Source organism: Schistocerca piceifrons, chromosome 7, assembly GCF_021461385.2.
Source record: "Schistocerca piceifrons isolate TAMUIC-IGC-003096 chromosome 7, iqSchPice1.1, whole genome shotgun sequence".
Classification (NCBI taxonomy): Eukaryota; Metazoa; Arthropoda; class Insecta; order Orthoptera; family Acrididae; genus Schistocerca; species Schistocerca piceifrons.
Genome location: NC_060144.1, coordinates 282989330 through 283010561, shown reverse-complemented (window position 1 = coordinate 283010561; position 21232 = coordinate 282989330). Strand labels below are relative to the sequence as shown.

Below are 21232 nucleotides of genomic sequence, written 5' to 3'. Positions count from 1 at the left end.
TTGCTGCTTATAACAGATGGTTCTTCATATATGGCTAAAGCAGCCAAAGGGCTTCAGATTCTCTACTCCAGTATGGTGTACGCCACTTGCCTTGCATATGCATAGCACAGAGTTGCCGAAGAGGTGCAATAAAATTACCCTGACGTGGACAAATTAATTTCCTGTGGCAAGAAAATCTATGTGAAAGCTCCGCTACAGGTGCAGAAATTCAAAGAACAAGCCCCTTCAATGCCCCTCCCACCTAAACCTGTTCTTACACGATGGAGTTCTTGGCTTAATGTTGCTGAGTGTTACTGCACCAACTACACCCAAATAAAGACAATCTTCTATGAGCTTGATAGTGATGAATCAAGTGCTATCAAAATTGTGAAAGAAGTTTTTACAGATACATTGTCTCGAAACTTGGCATACAACAACGCCAATTTTTCAGTGATATCAAAAGCCATCAAACAACTGGAAGCTGTTGGCACTCAGCTGTGTGAGGCCCTGAGTATTGTGCAACATGTGCAGAGTGAGTTGGGTCAAGCTCGTGGTCATGTGGCTGACAAAGTGAAAACCAAATTGCAAAGTGTTCTCCAATGGAATCATGGATATTCTACACTGTGCAAAATTAGTGATAGTCTTTCAGGGAATGCCACAACATTTGAAGATATTGAAACAAAGCTGAACTCCAGTGGCCTGGCTGCCTTCAAATACACTCCAGTGACGTCTTGTGAAGTGGAGAAAACTATCCTCAGTGACAACCGTCGAAATAGACGACAGAGGGGTAGAGAAACAATTAAAATCGCTCAAAAGAGGAAAGGCCACTGGACCTGATGGGATACAAGTTTGATTTTACACAGAGTACATGAAGGAACTTGCCCACCTTCTTGCAGCAGTGTAGCGTAGGTCTCTAGAAGAGCCTAGCGTTCCAAAGGATTGGAAAAGGGCACAGGTCATCCCTGTTTTCAAGAAGGGACGTCGAACAGATGTGCAGAACTATAGACCTATATCTCTAACGTCGAGCAGTTGTAGAATTTTGGAACATGTATTATGTTAGAGTATAATGACTTTTCTGGAGACTAGAAATCGACTATGTAGGAATCAGCATGGGTTTAGAAAAAGACGATCATGCGAAACCCAGCTTGTGCTATTCGTCCATGAGACTCAGAGGGCCATAGACACGGGTTCCCAGGTAGATGCCGTGTTTCTTGACTTCTGCAAGGCATTTCGATACTGTTCCCCACAGTTGTTAAATGAACAAAGTAAGAGAATATGGACTGTCAGACCAATTGTGTGATTGGATTGAAGAGTTCCTAAATAACAGAACACACCGTGTCATTCTCAGTGGAGAGAAGTCTTCCGAAGTAAGAGTGGTTTCAGGTGTGCCACAGGGGAGTGTCGTAGGACCGTTGATGTTCACAATATACATAAATGACCTTGTGGATAACATCAGAAGTTCACTGAGGCTTTTTGCGGATGATGCTGTGGTATATCGAGAGGTTGTAACAATGGAAAATTGTACTGAAATGCAGGAGGATCTGCGACAAATTGACGCATGATGCAGGGAATGGCAATTGAATCTCAAGTGTAATGTGCTGCGAATACATAGAAAGAAAGATCCTTTATCATTTAGCTACAATATAGCAGGTCAGCAACTGGAAACAGTTAATTCCATAAATTATCTGGGAGTAGCCATTAGGAGTGATTTAAAATGGAATGATCGTATAAAGTTGATTGTCAGTAAAGCAGATGCCAGACTGAGATTCATTGGAAGAATCCTAAGGAAATGCAATCCGAAAACAAAGGAAGTAGGTTACAGTACACTTGTTCGCCTACTGCTTGAATACTGCTCAGTGCTGTGGGATCCGTACCAGTTAGGGTCGACGGAAGAGAGAGAGAAGATCCAACGGAGAGCAGGGCACTTCGTTACAGGATCATTTAGTAATCGCAAATGCGTTACGGAAATGATAAATAAACTCCAGTGGAAGACTCTGCAGGAGAGACGCTCAGTAGCTCAAGACGGGCTTTTGTTGAAGTTTCAAGGACATACCTTCACCGAGGAGTCAAGCAGTATATTGCTCCCTCCTACGTATATCTCGCGAAGAGACCATGAGGATAAAATCAGAGAGATTAGAGCCCACACAGAGGCATACCAACAATCTTTCTTTCCACGAACAATACGAGGCTGGAATAGAAGGGAGAACTGATAGAGGTACTCAAAGTACCCTCCACCACACACCATCAGGTGGCTTGCAGAGTATGGATGTAGATGTAGACTGCAAAAGAATACGTCCCCTCATCACCCAAAATAATTCTGGAATGGAACTACTACACCACATCCTATGTGAGGGTTTTGACCACTTATTATAAAGTCCAAAAATGAGGAACCTCCTGCTCGCAGTCTTTCCCATCTCTCCCACCAGCTGCCCAACCTATGAAATATCCTAGCGTATCCTTACACCACACCTCTCCAAACCTTCAGCCATGTGGATCATGCAACTATGGTGCAAGACCTGTGTTAATGCACACACCTAGCACATCCTGCTCCATTCCCATCACTAGCGTATCCTGTGCCATCAGAGACAGCACCACCTGAGAAAGCAGTCTATCATCTACCAGCTGACCATCCATTGGTGTAACATACTGCTCAGCACAACATGCTTGATTTCAGTTGTTGCTTCTCAACCCTTGCCATCTGTATCCTTCCTCCAATCACAATCATTTTCTAACTTCCTTAGATGGGAATTGTCCTTGCAACAAATTCTTCAGCCCTGTAATTCTCCTGGCCTCAATCTCCTCTAGCCATTGCCCCACACCTACCTCAACCCCTGGCTAGGGATTTTAACTTCACCCATAGACACGGGTTCCCAGGTAGATGCCATGTTTCTTGACTTCCGCAAGGTGTTCGATACAGTTCCCCACAGTTGTTTAATGAACAAAGTAGGAGCATATGGACTATCAGACCAATTGTGTGATTGGATTGAAGAGTTCCTAGGTAACAGAATGCAGCATGTCATTCTCAATGGAGAGAAGTCTTCCGAAGTAAGAGTGATTTCAGGTGTGCCGCAGGGGAGTGTCATAGGACCGTTGCTATTCACAATATACATAAATGACCTTGTGGATGACATTGGAAGTTCACTGAAGCTTTTTGCAGATGATGCTGTGGTGTATCGAGAGGTTGTAACAATGGAAAATTGTACTGAAATGCAGGAGGATCTGCAGTGAATTGACGCATGGTGCAGGGAATGGCAATTGAATCTCAATGTAGACAAGTGTAATGTGCTGCGAATACATAGAAAGATAGTTCCCTTATCATGTAGCTAGAAAATAGCAGGTCAGCAACTGGAAGCAGTTAATGCCATAAATTATCTGGGAGTACGCATTAGGAGTGATTCAAAATGGAATGATCATATAAAGTTGATTGTCGGTAAAGCAGATGCCAGACTGAGATTCATTGGAAGAATTCTGAGGAAATGCAATCCAAAAACAAAGGAAGTAGGTTACAGTACGCTTGTTTGCCCACTGCTTGAATACTGCTCAACAGTGTGGGATCCGTACCAGATAGGGTTCATAGAAGAGATAGAGAAGATCCAACGGAGAGCAGCGTGCTTCGTTACAGGATCATTTAGTAATCGCGAAAGCGTTACGGAGATGATAGATAAACTCCGGTGGAAGACTCTGCAGGAGAGACGCTCAGTAGCTTGGTACGGGCTTTTGTTAAAGTTTCGAGAACATACCGTCACCGAAGAGTCAAGCAGTATATTGCTCCCTCCTACGTATATCTTGCGAAGAGACCATGAGGATAAAATCAGAGAGATTAGAGCCCGCACAGAAGCATACCGATAATCCTTCTTTCCATGAACAATACGAGACTGGAATAGAAGGGAGAACCGATAGAGGTACTCAGGGTACCCTCCGCCACACACCGTCAGGTGGCTTGCAGAGTATGGATGTAGATGTAGATGTAGATCCTGTACTCACATCCTCCTCCTTCTGTTTTATCTTCCTCTCCAGATCCGTGACTCGAAGTCATTGTGCATGGCACACAAATCTCTCTGCCTATGGCCATAACAAGTTCAGTTACTGTAGTCGTATTATGTGCACGAGCATATGGTGCCAGTGTTTCATCTAGTGTTTGATCATTGTCTATTTATGATACTGGATTTTACATGCACATGTTTCAGTACTACAACATGGGGCTCCGAGAACCCTTCAGATGATAACGAGATAATTTGTAGTGTATTTATCCATGCTACGTCACTTTATAAACTATATTTTCACTTCACATTGAATTCTGTGTATGTATTTAATGTGCACAAGTAGGGTAACTTTGAACCACTGTACCTCAGAAATGGATCTAGATATGAAGAAAATTTTCAAAGTTGTTCGAGAGTGGGTTCTTAGGAATAAATCATAAAAATTTCAGCCATTTTCTATGCATAGCTGTGTTGGAATCTGTGACTCAGTTTTGGTATGAAAAAATGTTAAAAAAACCATGTGTAAACTTATAATGCTTTATTTGAAGTATTAGATAGTAACAGCAGTTGCGTACTGTAGGAGGAAGAGCAGTGGATTTTTTTGAAGTAGGAGTTTTTCTTCTAACACACATATATAAAGTTATTTAAAAGTAATTACCGTACATAAACAATTTGAGTAGACTAGCAATAGTCATAATTTGTTGTTAATACAAGGTGTCTCAGAAGGAATTGCCAGTATTCAGGGATATGACAGAAATGATCATTTAAAGTAGAAAAATCTATTAAACAGGGGCTCTAAATTGGTTATCTCTCTTAAGGTATGCACTTTAGAGCCTAGGTTTACTGGAATTTTTTAGTTTTTTTGTTTTGGTCCATTCCACCGCATCTCAAAATATGGAAAGCAAAGAGCTTGGAGTAAAAAAAAAAATTGATTCACTCTATCAAATATGGAAAAGTGCAGGTATGCATTTTAGAGCACATGTTTACTAGATTTTTTAGCTTCAAATGATCGAATGATCATTCCTCTCTTGTTCCTGAATATTGACCATTCACCTCTGGGACATTGTATATACTCTGCAGAAGTAACCAGCAGTGGTTACTTCTGCCTGTTAATGTGTAACTTGACTCATTTCACATCCCTGAAGGCTCTCCTTCATGATGGAATTGACAGAAAACTGTGTGAATAAATGAGAAGAACTGAGTGTAGGTAGGCATAAATAAGTGTACATAAAAGAAAAATAGCTTAAGGCAGTCCTGTAAATGGTTAGCATATTGCTGTATATTTTGCTGAGAAAGTATAATGTTATTATAAAACTGCTTTGTCCCACATCATGGAAAATGCCAATAACTAGCTGTCATAAGTATGTTGCATATTGACCAAGCCTTAAATGTTTATGTTGAGAACTTCATAAGAGAAAAGTTATACAGGGTTTCCCATGTAAAACTGGTATGCCTGGCACCTGATATTCAAGGAACAATGAACTAACTAAAAAAGAATAGATAATAGTAACATTTAAAAAAAAAAAAAAACGTAGTTACTGTTTATAAGAAATGCTGGAAGTGGTGGCCATGGACATCCAGGCATCGCTGTAATTTTGCAGGCATGATGACATTAATTTCTGCTGTAATATTCTGTTTAAGATTGTTTATTGTGCAAGGATTGTCAGCATACTCATTGCTTTTTTGTCTGCCCCATAAATAAAAACCACACAATATTAAGTTTGGGGACCTTGGGGGGCAGAGGCCTCTGTTGACAAGTCTCTCTTCAGGGAACGAGTTGGTGATGTAGAGTGTGTCTTGGTTGGATGTGTGAGTGATTGCTCCATCTAGTTGGAATACTGCATACAGCTTTTCTGTATCTGTTAGTTGTGCATAGAAAGAGTCAAAGATCTCTAGATATCTGCTGCCTCTCTTCGAGGTAGAATTGAAGAATATGGGCTCAATAATGCACATGCTGGACGATGCACCCATCTTGTCTGAGTGGAGAAATTCTTCATGCAGGATATGAGGGTTGTCCTGGGCCCAGTACCTGCAATTCTGGGAGTTTACATAATCTGACAAATGAAACCTGGCCACATACGACATGAATTAAAGCAAGCGATCCAAATAACTGTTAGTGATTGATGTTAACAACCAGTTACTATAGTGAACGCTCTTTTTCCTGATCCTAACTTTTAACTCTCGCACTACACATGATAGGCTGTTAATTTCATGTATTTTAGTACATGATGACACATTGTATGAGGTACACCTACCTGCTGTGAATAATTTTACTGATTTGCGGGGACTTCTTGTATTGTTGTTGTTGTTGTGGTCTTCAGTCCTGAGACTGGTTTGATGCAGCTCTCCATGCTACTCTATCCTGTGCAAGCTTCTTCATCTCCCAGTACCTACTGCAACCTACATCCTTCTGAATCTGCTTAGTGTATTGATCTCTTGGTCTCCCTCTACGATTTTTACCATCCACGCTGCCCTCCAATGCTAAATTTGTGATCCCTTGATGCCTCAGAACATGTCCTACCAACCGATCCCTTCTTCTAGTCAAGTTGTGCCACAAACTTCTCTTCTCCCCAATCCTATTCAATACCTCCTCATTAGTTACGTGATCTACCCACCTTATCTTCAGCATTCTTCTGTAGCACCACATTTCGAAAGCTTCTGTTCTCTTCTTGTCCAAACTGGTTATCGTCCATGTTTCACTTCCATACATGGCTACACTCCATACAAATACTTTCAGAAATAACTTCCTGACACACAAATCTATACTCGATGTTAACAAATTTCTCTTTTTCAGAAACGATTTCCTTGCCATTGCCAGTCTACATTTTATATCCTCTCTACTTCGACCATCTTCAGTTATTTTACTCCCTAAATAGCAAAACTCCTTTACTACTTTAAGTGTCTCATTTCCTAATCTAATCCCCTCAGCATCACCCGATTTAATTTGACTACATTCCATTATCCTCATTTTGCTTTTGTTGATGTTCATCTTATATCCTCCTTTCAGGACACTGTCCATTCCGTTCAACTGCTCTTCCAAGTCCTTTGCTGTCTCTGACAGAATTACAATGTCATCGGCGAACCTCAAAGTTTTTATTTCTTCTCCATGGATTTTAATTCCTACTCTGACTTTTTCTTTTGTTTCCTTTACTGCTTGCTCAATATACAGATTGAATAACATCGGGGAGAGGGTACAACCCTGTCTCGCTCCTTTCCCAACCACTGCTTCCCTTTCATGCCCCTCGACTCTTATAACTGCCATCTGGTTTCTGTAGAAATTGTAAATAGCCTTTCGCTCCCTGTATTTTACCCCTGCCACCTTCAGAATTTGAAAGAGAGTATTCCAGTTAACGTTGTCAAAAGCTTTCTCTAAGTCTACAAATGCTAGAAACGTAGGTTTGCCTTTTCTTAATCTTTCTTCTAAGATAAGTCTTAAGGTTAGTATTGCCTCACGTGTTCCAACATTTCTACGGAATCCAAACTGATCTTCCCCGAGGTCCACTTCTACCAGTTTTTCCATTCGTCTATAAATAATTCGCGTTAGTATTTTGCAGCTGTGACTTATTAAACTGATAGTTCGGTAATTTTCACATCTGTCAACACCTGCTTTCTTTGGTATTGGAATTATTATATTCTTCTTGAAGTCTGTGGGTATTTCGCCTGTCTCATACATCTTGCTCACCAGATGGTAGAGTTTTGTCATGACTGGCTCTCCCAAGGCCATTAGTAGTTCTAATGGAATGTTGTCTACTCCCGGGGCCTTGTTTCGACTCAGGTCTTTCAGTGCTCTGTCAAACTCTTCATGCAGTATCTTATCTCCCATTTCATCTTCATCTACATCCTCTTCCATTTCCATAATATTGTCCTCAAGTACATCGCCCTTGTATAAACCCTCTATATACTCCTTCCACCTTTCTGCCTTCCCTTCTTTGCTTAGAACTGGGTTGCCATCTGAGCTCTTGATATTCATACAAGTGGTTCTCTTCTCTCCAAAGGTCTCTTTAATTTTCCTGTAGGCTGTATCTATCTTACCCCTAGTGAGACAAGCCTCTACATCCTTACATTTGTCCTCTAGCCATCCCTGCTTAGCCATTTTGCACTTTCTGTCGATCTCATTTTTGAGACGTTTGTATTCCCTTTTGCCTGCTTCATTTACTGCATTTTTATATTTTCTCCTTTCATCAATTAAATTCAATATTTCTTCTGTTACCCAAGGATTTCTATTAGCCCTCGTCTTTTTACCTACTTGATCCTCTGCTGCCTTCACAACTTCATCCCTCAGAGCTACCCATTCTTCTTCTACTGTATTTCTTCCCCCCATTCCTGTCAATTGTTCCCTTATGCTCTCCCTGAAACTCTCTACAACCTCTGGTTCTTTCAGTTTATCCAGGTCCCATCTCCTTAAATTCTCACCTTTTTGCAGTTTCTTCAGTTTAAATCTGCAGTTCATAACCAATAGATTGTGGTCAGAATCCACATCTGCCCCTGGAAATGTCTTACAATTTAAAACCTGGTTCCTAAATCTCTGTCTTACCATTATATAATCTATCTGATACCTATTAGTATCTCCAGGATTCTTCCAGGTATACAACCTTCTTTTATGATTCTTGAACCAAGTGTTAGCTATGATTAAGTTATGCTCTGTGCAAAATTCTACAAGGCGGCTTCCTCTTTCATTTCTTCCCCCCAATCCATATTCACCTACTATGTTTCCTTCTCTCCCTTCTCCTACTGACGAATTCCAGTCACCCATGACTATTAAATTTTCGTCTCCCTTCACTACCTGAATAATTTCTTTTATCTCGTCATATATTTCATCAATTTCTTCATCATCTGCAGAGCTAGTTGGCATATAAACTTGTACTACTGTAGTAGGCATGGGCTTTGTGTCTATCTTGGCCACAATAATGCGTTCACTATGCTGTTTGTAGTAGCTAACCCGCACTCCTATTTTTTTATTCATTATTAAACCTACTCCTGCATTACCCCTATTTGATTTTGTATTGATAACCCTGTAATCACCTGATCAAAAGTCTTGTTCCTCCTGCCACCGAACTTCACTAATTCCCACTATATCTAACTTTAACCTATCCATTTCCCTTTTTAAATTTTCTAACCGACCTGCCCGATTAAGGGACCTGACATTCCACGCTCCGATCCGTAGAATGCCAGTTTTCTTTCTCCTGATAACGACGTCCTCTTGAGTAGTCCCCGCCCGGAGATCCGAATGGGGGACTATTTTACCTCCGGAATATTTTACCCAAGAGGACGCCATCATCATTTAATCATACAGTAAAGCTGCATGTCCTCGGGAAAAATTACGGCTGTAGTTTCCCCTTGCTTTCTTGTATTATGCATGCAAATTCTGTCCATAGTTTCAGAGGTCCTCACTGTTGGTCACCTATTCCTCTGCACAGTTTTGATGGATCCTGCAGCCATCCATTTCTTGCACAGATCTTGAATAGTGCTGGTCATGTGGAGTTTCCTACCAGGACACTTTGCTCGAAACATTGTTTACATTCCTGTCTTTATGTAACATTCCAAGATATCAGTTTGCTGTACTAATGCAAACTGCACCATTTCTGTTAAACTCAATGATACGAGCTTCTCACGATAACTGATACATGACTCGCAGCTGCACTCTGCTTTCCAATAAAATGCAGTGTAGCTAATTTTTGAGACAGTGTTGCCACTCCACAAGCAATTCGACTAGAGATGATTAACTAATACATGAGATGTACCAGTTGTATGTGGGACACCCTGGACAATGTGTTTCACAAACAAATCAGTTGTAATGGTTGCAGTTTTAGTTACAGTGTGCAGCCGAGGTGATGGGAAAGATAATGAGGCAGAAAATGTGGTGATAAAAGGAGCTACTGTCCAGTGTTCTATTTGTTATAAAGAGTGTAATGACAGAATCGATTTGAGAAATCATTTGAAAGAGGAGCATATATCTCATGGAATGTACATATGCAAGCAGTGTGGACATTTTTTTCCAAAGGCCCAGACATTGAGTAAGTAATTTAGATAAACATAACTTTATTTTTAGATTTTCTTATTATCTGATACAATTCCCATTTGGCAACACTGTTTTTTTAAAGACTGCTAGAAAAGTAATTGGAGCAGGATTGATGTACACAACTTTCAAACTTTTCTTAACTATTAGGCTTTCAAAACAGTTCCTTCACTAGGAGAATTGGGAACTTAAGAAAATAGACTAACTTTCAAATTCTAAAGGTGACGGGTAAAATATAGGGAGCGAAAGGCTATAAAATTTGTACAGAAACCAGATGGCAGTTATAAGAGTCGAAGGGCATGAAAGGGAAGCAGTGGTTGGGAAGGGAGTGAGACAGGGTTCTAGCCTCTCCCCGATGTTATTAAATCTGTATATTGAGGAAGCAGTAAAGGAAACAAAAGAAAAATTCAGAGTAGGTATTAAAGTCCATGGAGAAGAAATAAAAACTTTTGAGGTTTGCCGATGACATTGTAATTCTGTCAGAGACAGCAAAAGACTTGAAAGAGCAGTTGAACGGAATGGACAGTGTCTTGAAAGGAGGATATAAGATGAACATCAACAAAAGCAAAACAAGGATAATGAAATGTAGTTGAATTAAGTTGGGTGATGCTGAGGGAATTAGATTAGGAAATGAGACACTTAAAGTAGAAAAGGAGTTTAGCTATTTGGGGAGCAAAATAACTGATGAGGGTCGAAGTAGAGAGGATACAAAATGCAGACTGGCAATGGCAAGGAAAGTGTTTCTGAAGAAGAGAAATTTGTTAACATCGAGTATAGATTTGTGTGTCAGGAAGTCGTTTCTGAAAGTATTTGTATGGAGTGTAGCCATGTATGGAAGTGGAACATGGACGATAAATAGTTTGGACAAGAAGAGAATAGAAGCTTTCGAAATGTGGTGCTACAGAAGAATGCTGAAGATAAGATGGGTAGACCACATTACTAATGAGGAGGTATTGAATAGAATTGGGGAGAACAGGAGTTTGTTTCACAACTTGACAAGAAGAAGGGACCGGTTGGTAGGACATGTTCTGAGGCATCAAAGGATCACAAATTTAGCATTGGAGGGCAGTGTGGATGGTAAAAATCATAGAGGGAGACCAAGAGATGAATACACTAAACAGATTCAGAAGGATTTAGGTTGCAGTAAGTACTGGGAGATGAAGAAGCTTGCACAACATAGGGTAGCATGGAGAGTTGCATCAAACCAGTCCCAGGACTGAAGACCACAACAACAACAACAACAACAACAACAACAACAACAATGGTTAGATGACTTACAATTGACATATAAACCCAAGTGTAGTAACAGTGCACTACTAGTAATCCAAACATGGAACATGACATATAAAATTGCTTCAAAAGTACAGGTTTTAATTGTAACAGAAATACATAGAAAGACAAAAGCAAGAGGGAAAAAATGGGGGAAAAAAAAAGAATAACAACACAAAACTGTTTCCTCTTGTATTGTTCCTATTTCCTTTTTTTCTTTTTCTCAGTTTCTATCTATAAGTCTTTTTATCCATTTCTGATCTCTGATCAGAAGCGAAGTGTTTATGATGATAGACGACAAATCCAATGATTTGAGACTCAATTCCCAGTTGGTTCTAGGATTTTTTTCTGTTACTTTACACTTTTTTCACCTTTGGAGACAATTTGTAAACATGAGAAGAGCCTAGATGTGCTACCATTCAGAGTCAGCATTAAAACCTGGGCTCCTTATAACAGACTGGTTAAGTCATGTCAGTGGTTGGAGGAAGGCAACGGCTTATCACCTCCAAAGGGGCCACTCTTAGTAAAGTGTTGTAATGTTCAAACAAAACTATGGATTGATGTCAACCTTATTTTACTTCCTTATATATCCATTTATCCTTATTTTACTTTTTACATTTTTATGTCTTGGTGAGTTTGCAGTCATAGTCTCTAATCTTTGTCGTCTCTTGCAAAAGTTTCAGCTCAGTATTGGGTGATGTGAATTGCTGGATTGTTACTCAGCTATAGATATTCTGGGGTGCACTTACAAGAACTGTTAGGACAATCTTACGTGTGTGCCATATCCTGCACCTCAACAAATTTGCAGAAAATGTCTGTATCATCTTGTAGACCCCGTATTGATAAGTTTGCCTTTACTGGTGCAACACCTGTTTGTTGTCTGCTGTGGGTCTTCCAAGTTTGCTAGTCCGTTTGGGAACCTGTTGATGCATGCAAACACACACACACACACACACACACACACACACACATGACCATAGCTTCTGGCAGTTGCAGCCAGACTATGAGCAACAGCTGCAGTGCATGATGGCAGAGGTAACTGGATGGGGTTCAGGAGGAGGCTGGGGCAGGGAGAGAGAGGGATAGCAGGGTAAAGGTGGGTGATGGTGAAGTGCTGCTGGGAGCATGCATGGACGAGGTGGAGAGAGGTTAGGTTAGACAAAGGGTGGGGCAGAGGGGGATGGGGATTGTGGAAAAGGAGAGATTGAATGCATGGTGGAAAGAGAGCTGTGTAGTGCTGGAATGGGAGCAGGGTAGTGGAATGGGAGCAGGGTAGTGGAATGGAGACAGGGGAGGGGCTAGATGTGTGAGCACAATGACTAGGAAGGTTACGAGAATGTAGGATATATTGCAGGGAGAGTTCCCACCTGCGCAGTTCAGAAAACTGGCGTTGGTGGGAAGGATCTGTAAGGCACAGGCTGTGAAGCAGTCATTGAAATGAAGGATGTCATGTTGGGCAGAATGCTCAGCAATAGGTTGGTCCACTTGTTTCCTGGCCACAGTTTGTTGGTGGCCGTTCATACAGACAGACAGCTTGTTGGTTGTCATGCCTACATAGAATGCAGCACAGTGGTTGCAGCTTAGTTTGTAGATCACATGACTGATTTTGTAGATAGCCCTGCCTTTGATGGGATAGGTGATGTTTGTGACCAGACTGTAGTAAGTTGTGATGGGAGGATGTATGGGATAGGTCTTGGATCTACGTCTATTACAGGGACATGAGCCATGAGGTAAGTGATTGGGAGCAGGGGTTGTGAAGGGATGGAAGAGTGTATTGTTAGGTTTGGTAGACAGCGGAATACCACTATGGGAGGGGTGGAAAGAACAATGGGTGGGACATTTCTCATTTCAGTGCACAATGAGAGGTAGTTGAAATCCTAGTGGAATGTAATTCAGTTGCTCCAGTTTGTAATACATTGACATGGTAGACAGGAACTGTATTGATTGCCCTTTGACAGGTTCATAATTTTTGCCCTGTGGAACAAGAACAAAATAATCTGTGTAAAGGAAATATTCATATTTCTGAGTTTTGTTTGCAAATATGTGTAAAAATTAAATAAAGTTGGTCCCAGTACTCTTTCCTGAGGCTGACTATTAAACTGACTTCTCCACCCACTTTTTTCTTTATCAAAATGTACATAAAATTTTTTAGTATGAAGGCTTTCACGACCGGATGACATGTCTTCTGGTAAACCTTGCGGGATGTAAGGTCGTGGTCCATGAAACTCTTCAGCTCCTGACGTTTCGTCCAGCGAAGCACTGGACGAAACGTCAGGAGCTGAAGAGTTTCATGGACCACGACCTTACATCCCGCAAGGTTTACCAGAAGACATAAAATTTTTTGTTCTCAAGAACTGACTGGATGCCTTGAGCCAAATGATAGTCTTTGAAACTATTGTACACCTTGTCCAGTAAGGAGCCACTGCAAATATTGCTTTTGGAATCGGATATACCCCGGTCACTGCTGACTTTTGCCAGTGGCAGATCTTTCCACCTCTGGGTGAAAATAAGAACAGCATGAACGTCCAAAAATACAATAAATGGTCCTTCCCAGAACTAACACTTGAATATTCCATTGCTCCTAATTTAGGAACATTAGAAATGTTCTGTACCCAGTTGTTCCTATTTTTCACATTTGGTAATTAGGCTCTCTTTTTCTATCTCAGATATTGATATTATTCTTTTTTCAACATAATTTTGGTCTTCAGTTCCTTCAGCCCCTGAAAATGAAAATCCATAGTTGTATTTTTGCATAAAATGGTGTGAGGAAGTTCTGGATTCAGCAGCATTAAAGATCATTATAATTTGGAGGTTTCGTGATGATATGTTTGTATGAGGGTAATCCCAAAAGTAAGGTCCCCTATTTTTTTATAAGTACATAGACCTGTTTATTTCTACAATGGTTTACACCAGTTTACAGCTTGAACATTAACTATTTTTTGATGTAATCACCATTTCTGTCAATGCATTTTTGTAGACGCTGTGGCAGTGTTTGTATGCCCATGTCATACCAGCTCGCCGCCATGCTGTTCAGAAAGTTATGAACCTCTTCTTTCACCTTGTCATCGGAGCTGAATCGCTGGTACCACAATTAATGCTGACAGTTACTGTGAGACTCTGAAAAAACTCAAAAGGGCAATTCAGAACCGGAGAAGAGGAATGTTGAGCAAGGTCATACACATTCTCCATGACAACGCTCGCCCACACATCGCTCGGCAAACTGTTGCTCTCCTGCAACAGTTTCAGTGGAACATAATCATCCACCCACCCTATAGTCCTGACTTGGCACCCAGTGACTATCACCTGTTCCCTAAGTTAAAACAATATTTGGACAGAAAGTGATTCAACTCCACCGACGAGGTGAAAGAAGAGGTTCATAACCTTCTGAACAGCATGGCAGCGAGCTGGTATGACATGGGCATACAGAAACTGCTACAGCGTCTACAAAAATGCAACGACAGAAATGGTGATTATGTTGAAAAATAGCTAAATGTTCAAGCTGTAAACTGGTGTAAACAATTGTAGAAATAAACAGGTCTATGCACTTATAAAAAAAAAATAGGAGACCTTACTTTTGGGATTACCCTTGTAATATGATCAGATGTCATGACATTATTCGCATTTTGTATACTCCTATACGCTATCTTTTTGAATGTTTTAACATGATTAGAAGATGTGACCATAGGACATTATGTCTTTTGTATAACCACATAATAGAGCTGGAGTTACACGAGCTCAGTTCATACCTTTTTTTTTTCCACACACAAGGTGACCTCAGAGTGCTAGAGCATTGAACATATAGCACTGAAGTCATTTATTCCCAATAATGGTACCTCTACAAGCCTTTCTTGCTTTCTTTACGATAAATGTTTAAGAATAATTTGATTTGATCTTATGAGTAACTGTTGAATCAAGAACAGGAGAGTACTTAACTGTACAACTTGTGTTATATACGTTGCCTATATTTCTTTAAAATAAACTCAGACAAAAACAAAATGTCTGTTGTCCACTGGTTAAAACAGCTGCTTTTCTTGTCCATAGATAACCTGCTCTTGCAGAACGCACATCACATGTTGGTGGAATACTGTGCTACTCTACTGAGGCCTGGGAAAAACTTGAAACATGACTCCAGAGTCATTCACAAATCTGCCATGTCTTAACATTATATTTCTTTGATAACATAAAAATAGTGGCCTCTATTACTTAATATTTTTGGAATTTTGTGGTGAGGGTAGCTGTGAAAATGTTCGATAATCTAATGATGGTGATTGTTTTCATCTGGATAAAGCTTTAATTTAACTGCTCTCTAGTTTCAAGTAAAAGAAAATATTTTTTGAATAAAACAGGGTAGAAATTAGCAGGTTTTTTCACTATTAATTTGGGTTATGGTATGGCATGTGAACAGCAAACCAGGTGCAGGTACTTTTACAGAGGACAGTATTGAAATGCTAGTGGTTGCATCTTCTCTGAAGTGCAGTAGAGAATGCTAGCAGCAAAATTGAAGCCATGTCTCCCATAACTGAGGCTGTCATCACAGACCAAAGTTCTTGTAAGTGGCTATTTGCAGCTCCTCCCCTTTCTTGTGTGTTTTCTGGCAATGAGTATGTTGCACTGTTTTCTTTGCTGCACAGCAAGCAGCAGTGTAGGACAATATGTGAAGCTGGCCACCATTTATTCTATGCAGTCTGACTGATTCTGTTATGCCAATGAACATCCAGGTCCATTTTTGTTCATATCCTCAACAACAGCAGTTCTTGTGTTTACTATCTCCAGATAGCAACCGAGCGAGGTACTGAGTGAGGTGATGCAGTAGTTAGCACACTGGACTCGTACTTGAGAGGTCGACCATTCAAACCCACATCCGCCCATCTTGATTTTAGGTTTTCCGTGATTTCCCTAAATCACTTCAGGCAAATGCTGGGATGGTTTCTTTGAAAGGGCATGGTCGATTTCCTAATCTGCTGGGACCAATGACCTTGCTCTGTGGTTCCCTCCTCCAAATCAGCCAACCAATCAACCAACCGAGCAACATGATGCAGTGGTTAGCATGCTGGACCTGCATGTGGAAGGATGATGGTTCAAACCCATGTCCAGCCTTCCACATTTAGTTTTTCTGTGATTTCCCTAAATTGCTCCAGGCAAATGCTGAGGTGGTTTGTTTCAAAAGGCATGGCCAATTTCCTTCCCTATCTTTGACAAAATTGGAGCTTGTGCTCCATCTCTAATGACCTTGATGTTGACGCGACATTAAACCAAACCTTCCTTCCTTCCTTTATTCCAGACAGCATACTACTGTCTCAACTTATGTGTTATAATTACTTGCTGTATCTACCTGACCACTATGCACCATTCAGCATCACCTTATGCTACAGGAGACATTCACCTGTGCTTGCATGGCACTGTGGTAATAATCGAAGGCATTATGACAGCTGTGAACTATGTGAAAATTATTATGAACTACAGGTGTGCCTTTTATGAACTACAGGCGTTCCTTCATTTGTGATGGCTTCTCTGATTGTGATGATGTCTTCCAGCAGGATAACTATCCATGTCACAAGGCCAGAATCATACTACAGTGGTTTGAGGAACTTGAGAGTGAACTCGTGTTGATATCCTGGCCAACAAATTCACCTTATATGAACCCAATGAAACACACACCAGCTTGTAATATACAGGAATTGCTTGACCTTTGCGTAAACATCTGATGCCACTTCTAGAAACCCACCTGGGATTTATTGAATCAAAGCTGTGCTGCATGTGTTCCAAACATGAACCAACATGTTATTAAGCACATGGTCATAATGTATTGGCTCTTCAATGTATATCTGTTGTTGGTCCAGTTGCTGTGCTTTCACATTTTTTGATGTGCTTGTGCTCACATTAGGATTTGCTTTGATAAGTATTCTGCTAGCAAGATACTGCTTAAATTTCAGTTGTGGGTTTTACTGTAAAAGTTATGTTGGTGCACCCAAATTATTGCAGAATGATTTTAACCAGAAGAGACATTGCATAATGTTTTGAACCAGTAGGAGGCATAAAAAGAGACAACATTATTAAACAATTCTGAATACACCATGAAAAGTTGGGAGAGATTATAAGGGTTTCTGTCTGTTCCATCAACTGTCAGCAGACCCAGTGCAGTGTGTCAAGTTAGACTGCATGTATAGGAACTGCCTGCTAACTTATGATATATACTCTATTGTTTCTTAAAAAGCTACCCAAGTTCATAACCTCATTGAGACTCCCTCCTGCTCTAAAATTCTACTATCTATCCACTGTTTGATTTGGCACCATATTATTCATTAGCATATATTTTATTTATTTGCTCTGCATAATCACCATGTATTTCTCTCTTTAGAATACCCAACTATATTGAGAACTGTGTGAAACTGATGGTAGAAGTATGTATCAAGGTTCTTCAGTCCTGGATAGCTACATAGAAAGGGAATAGTATCATCCTTTATCAAGCCATAACTGACCATTACTCATCATATCATAGAATCTCACAAAACTTATCCCTTCTGTTTAGTATTAAAAATACATAAGCTTTGACAGGTTCATTGAGACTTTCAGTATTAACAGTTTGTATGGAAACAAATGGGACAATAGGATCAAATACTGTTTAGCAATAAACCCAAGTTCCAGAAGAGGTGCTGCATGCTAATATGTATGTATGTCTAATTCATTTACTCATGAGTATACATATATGGCCTAAATTCTGTTCAGCATGCCATATTCACTATTCCAAATTGCTTGTGTAAAGTATCATAGTTATCAAAGAGGATACAGTGGTATTCCAATGAATATATGATATTTTGTTTCAGAGATCCACATGAAAAGGCATCGTGGTGAACGTGATTTTTCATGTGCTAACTGTGATTATCGTACATATACTAAAGCTGAACTGGAAAGACATAGCACTGTGCACACTGATCATACTGATGATCGTACCTTTGTCTGTCATCATTGTGGAAAGTTGTATGCAGTTTACAAGTCACTGCAGGAGCATATTCGTTCTGTGCATGAGCAGTCTAACATGCATGTCTGTGAGGAGGTTAGTCACACTTGTATTGTCAACCACACAGCTGGCAATTAATTAAAACTGCAACACTTTGAAGGCAGCCTGCAACAAACACCAAATATGTGTGAAATGTACTACATCCTTGGATATACAAATGATTAATATTTCAGTGCATTCTCATGAAACAGGCAAAAGTAGCACTATCTGCATTTTGTATATAATGAAAGATTACACAGCAGGTTTCATATCCAGAATTGAATTTTGGTTGTCTGTGAGAAATTCGCATTATGCCTCTTGTAAGGAGGAGAGACATCTACCTGTACTTTCTGGAACTTGGTAGCAGCAGGATCATGGCCTATTACCATTCTGTGGTATTGCTACTGCTTTTGATAACCATCCCTCAACTGTCATTTCAATATGGAACTGATAGTTTTGGGAGAATCATACAGATTGCAATGCAGAACCTCAGAGGTTCCATGTGACAAGCAACTGAGAGGACAGACATATTCACTTGGCCATGCACAATCAAACAGTCTTGGTATTACCTTGAGTCAGGAAAATGACTTTTTTTGCAGCAAGACAAGTATCCACACGGACAGTTTGAGGATATCTGAGACACTGCAGACTGTCACCATGGTGACCATTGTTGCAGCTGCCCTTGATGTGGCAGCAGGGAGAGAGACATTCTGACAGTGGTGTGCTCAGTGACAACACTGAATGCAGGAGTGGCACCACATTGTCTTTCCAGATGATGCCTGGTTCTGCATACAGCATTGCGATAGACATACCAGCTCTGAAATCTCTGAGGAGAATCAGTATTGCCAGATTTTATTTGTCGTAGTGATATGGGCCCAGCAGTTGCCATTATGGAATGGATACCATCGGCTACATAACACAGTCACTTCTGGTTTATGCTGTATTGACGGTGTTTATGTCGACTGTGCACAATGCGTCATTTACCACCCACATCTCCGCTGAGGGTGCATCATTTAGAAATGCCACTAGCAGGTGTCATCGTGAACTGTATTGTCATCTTGTTACTGCCATGTTTGTTATCTTCCTGTGTGTCACACTATGGACTCCATTGGAGGATGCTGTCTCTGCTTCCACTCACAGCAAGCAATTGTATCCATCTGTGCATTTTTTTATGATGTCACTCACCAAGTTCTGCCCCCAGATCTTGGAAGACTCACAGTGACACTACTATAGACATTGTATGGCATTATTAATTTTTCCAAGTCTGTATAGTGATAAATAAATTGGGGACATGCTGGAACAGAGAATCACAGTCACCTAAAGACTATGTTTACATGAAACACATCTTCAGAAAGGTGAAACCAAATTTTGGAAACTGTCTTTCGCTGTTGTGTTTACATGGTGAGGTCTGAAGTGGAATTTGTTAGCCCAGTTAAATATGGTATTTGGCTGTTCCGGTTCCTGATTTAGTAAGCACAGTCACTATTTCTCTTCACTCATATATTAAAGGTAGACAGTTTCATGCTTAGTCTAATGTAACTGCTTCTTCACTGCACAATAAGTCAGCCCATCCATTTCGGCCTCATATTTTGAAAACAAGACATAACTGACAATCCAAGCACATTTCAAAATTTGTTGTGCTTGTACATGTGAGCAAAAATCGATTGTGGAAGTCTAAAACTGCCAGCTAGAAATTTATTTCCAGAATTGATTTTGGTATGTTTACATGACCAACCAAAAGCGGTATTGTGAAATTGGTTTACAAAATCTGGTTTTGGGAGCCTCCTGCAAACATTTATTAAATATTTGAAGTATTTATGCCAGTGGCTGTACCCTGTCTTTGATGTCTCCATGATGTTACCTTTCAACAAGATAATCCAAGACTGCATGTTTCCCATGCTGCCTGGACCTACTTAGATACTGAGATGGGTCAACTATTACCATGGCATAAAATTCACTAGACCTCCCCCCCCCCCCCCCCCAAATACCCCCTCCCCCCCAATTGGAAACATCGTGAGATGCCACAAGAGTGGCACACTACCAGTCTTCAGCCACTGTGATTACTGAAATCTGGTATAAGTAGAACTAGCAGGCAGTGGCATGTCAGTGTCTGTCATCCAAACTCAGACTCGATTCCCAGCTGAGTAAAATGTGTTGCTGCTATCAGAGGTGAAACCTTTATGTATGAAATTTTGTTCCCTGTATATGCCCAAATTCCCTACAAAATTAACTGTGTGTTCTTCCTATAATACTTTACATGCACAATAAGCAAAATTTTGTTAATTATTATCCTTCATGGTGTTGCAATTTTAATGGCTGTCGTTATATTATTTCTTGGTTCCTACTTGCAAAATGGTTATGATCTGTTACCAGTGCAACATTTTAGTGAAATTAATTGAGATGAGAATATTTGTGATGACTATTGATTTCAGTTTAAGCCCTAAGAATATACGGAAAAATATTTTCCTCTTAGGTGTGAAAACTGATATTTGATAGTTATCAGGGCAGAGAAAGACACTTTATTTTTGTTTTTAATAAACTTCAAAAAGACAACATTAAGGCAACTTTAAATACAGAGGAAACAAATAGTTGTTTTAACCAAGGAGGTACTCAATAATTTTTAGGTATTGCATAATGTTTGGTGCTGTTGTTGGCCTAACCGGTTTTCACTATTGATATATGGTTTATTATTATTATGTCTGTGCACTGTTGCATGGACCTAATAATAATAATAATAATAATAATGATAAAATCAGTATATTCCAGAAAGCCATGCATGTTATTGCAATCTTTCAGGGGGTTGTATTTCGGGTCCTATTGATCACAGAGATAAGGGATCAAGTGTTTCAGATAACCCTCGGCCAAGCAACTATCTGTATATTCATCAAAAGAATGGGCATGCTGTACCTATCTTGCAGTATAGAGTCAAAATTTAAACACTGTACACATCCTCCAGCCCATGAGAATTGAGCAAATTGGTTGACTCTGTTG

General features: G+C 40.1%; 1 protein-coding gene across 4 annotated transcripts in view; it reads left to right on the top strand.

Moving 5' to 3' along the window:
- Positions 1–21232, top strand: part of LOC124805371 (zinc finger protein 761-like) — a 161957-nt gene that overhangs the window by 74297 nt on the left and 66428 nt on the right. For 2 of the 4 annotated variants that reach the window (XM_047265927.1, XM_047265925.1), the window contains 2 exons: positions 9770–9973; positions 18069–18298. In XM_047265927.1, coding sequence (XP_047121883.1) covers positions 9770–9973; positions 18069–18298 — 434 coding nt within the window. Of the gene's footprint in view, positions 1–9763; positions 9974–18068; positions 18299–21232 lie in introns of all 4 variants that reach the window. The other 2 variants (XM_047265924.1, XM_047265926.1) reach the window with 2 other exon arrangements.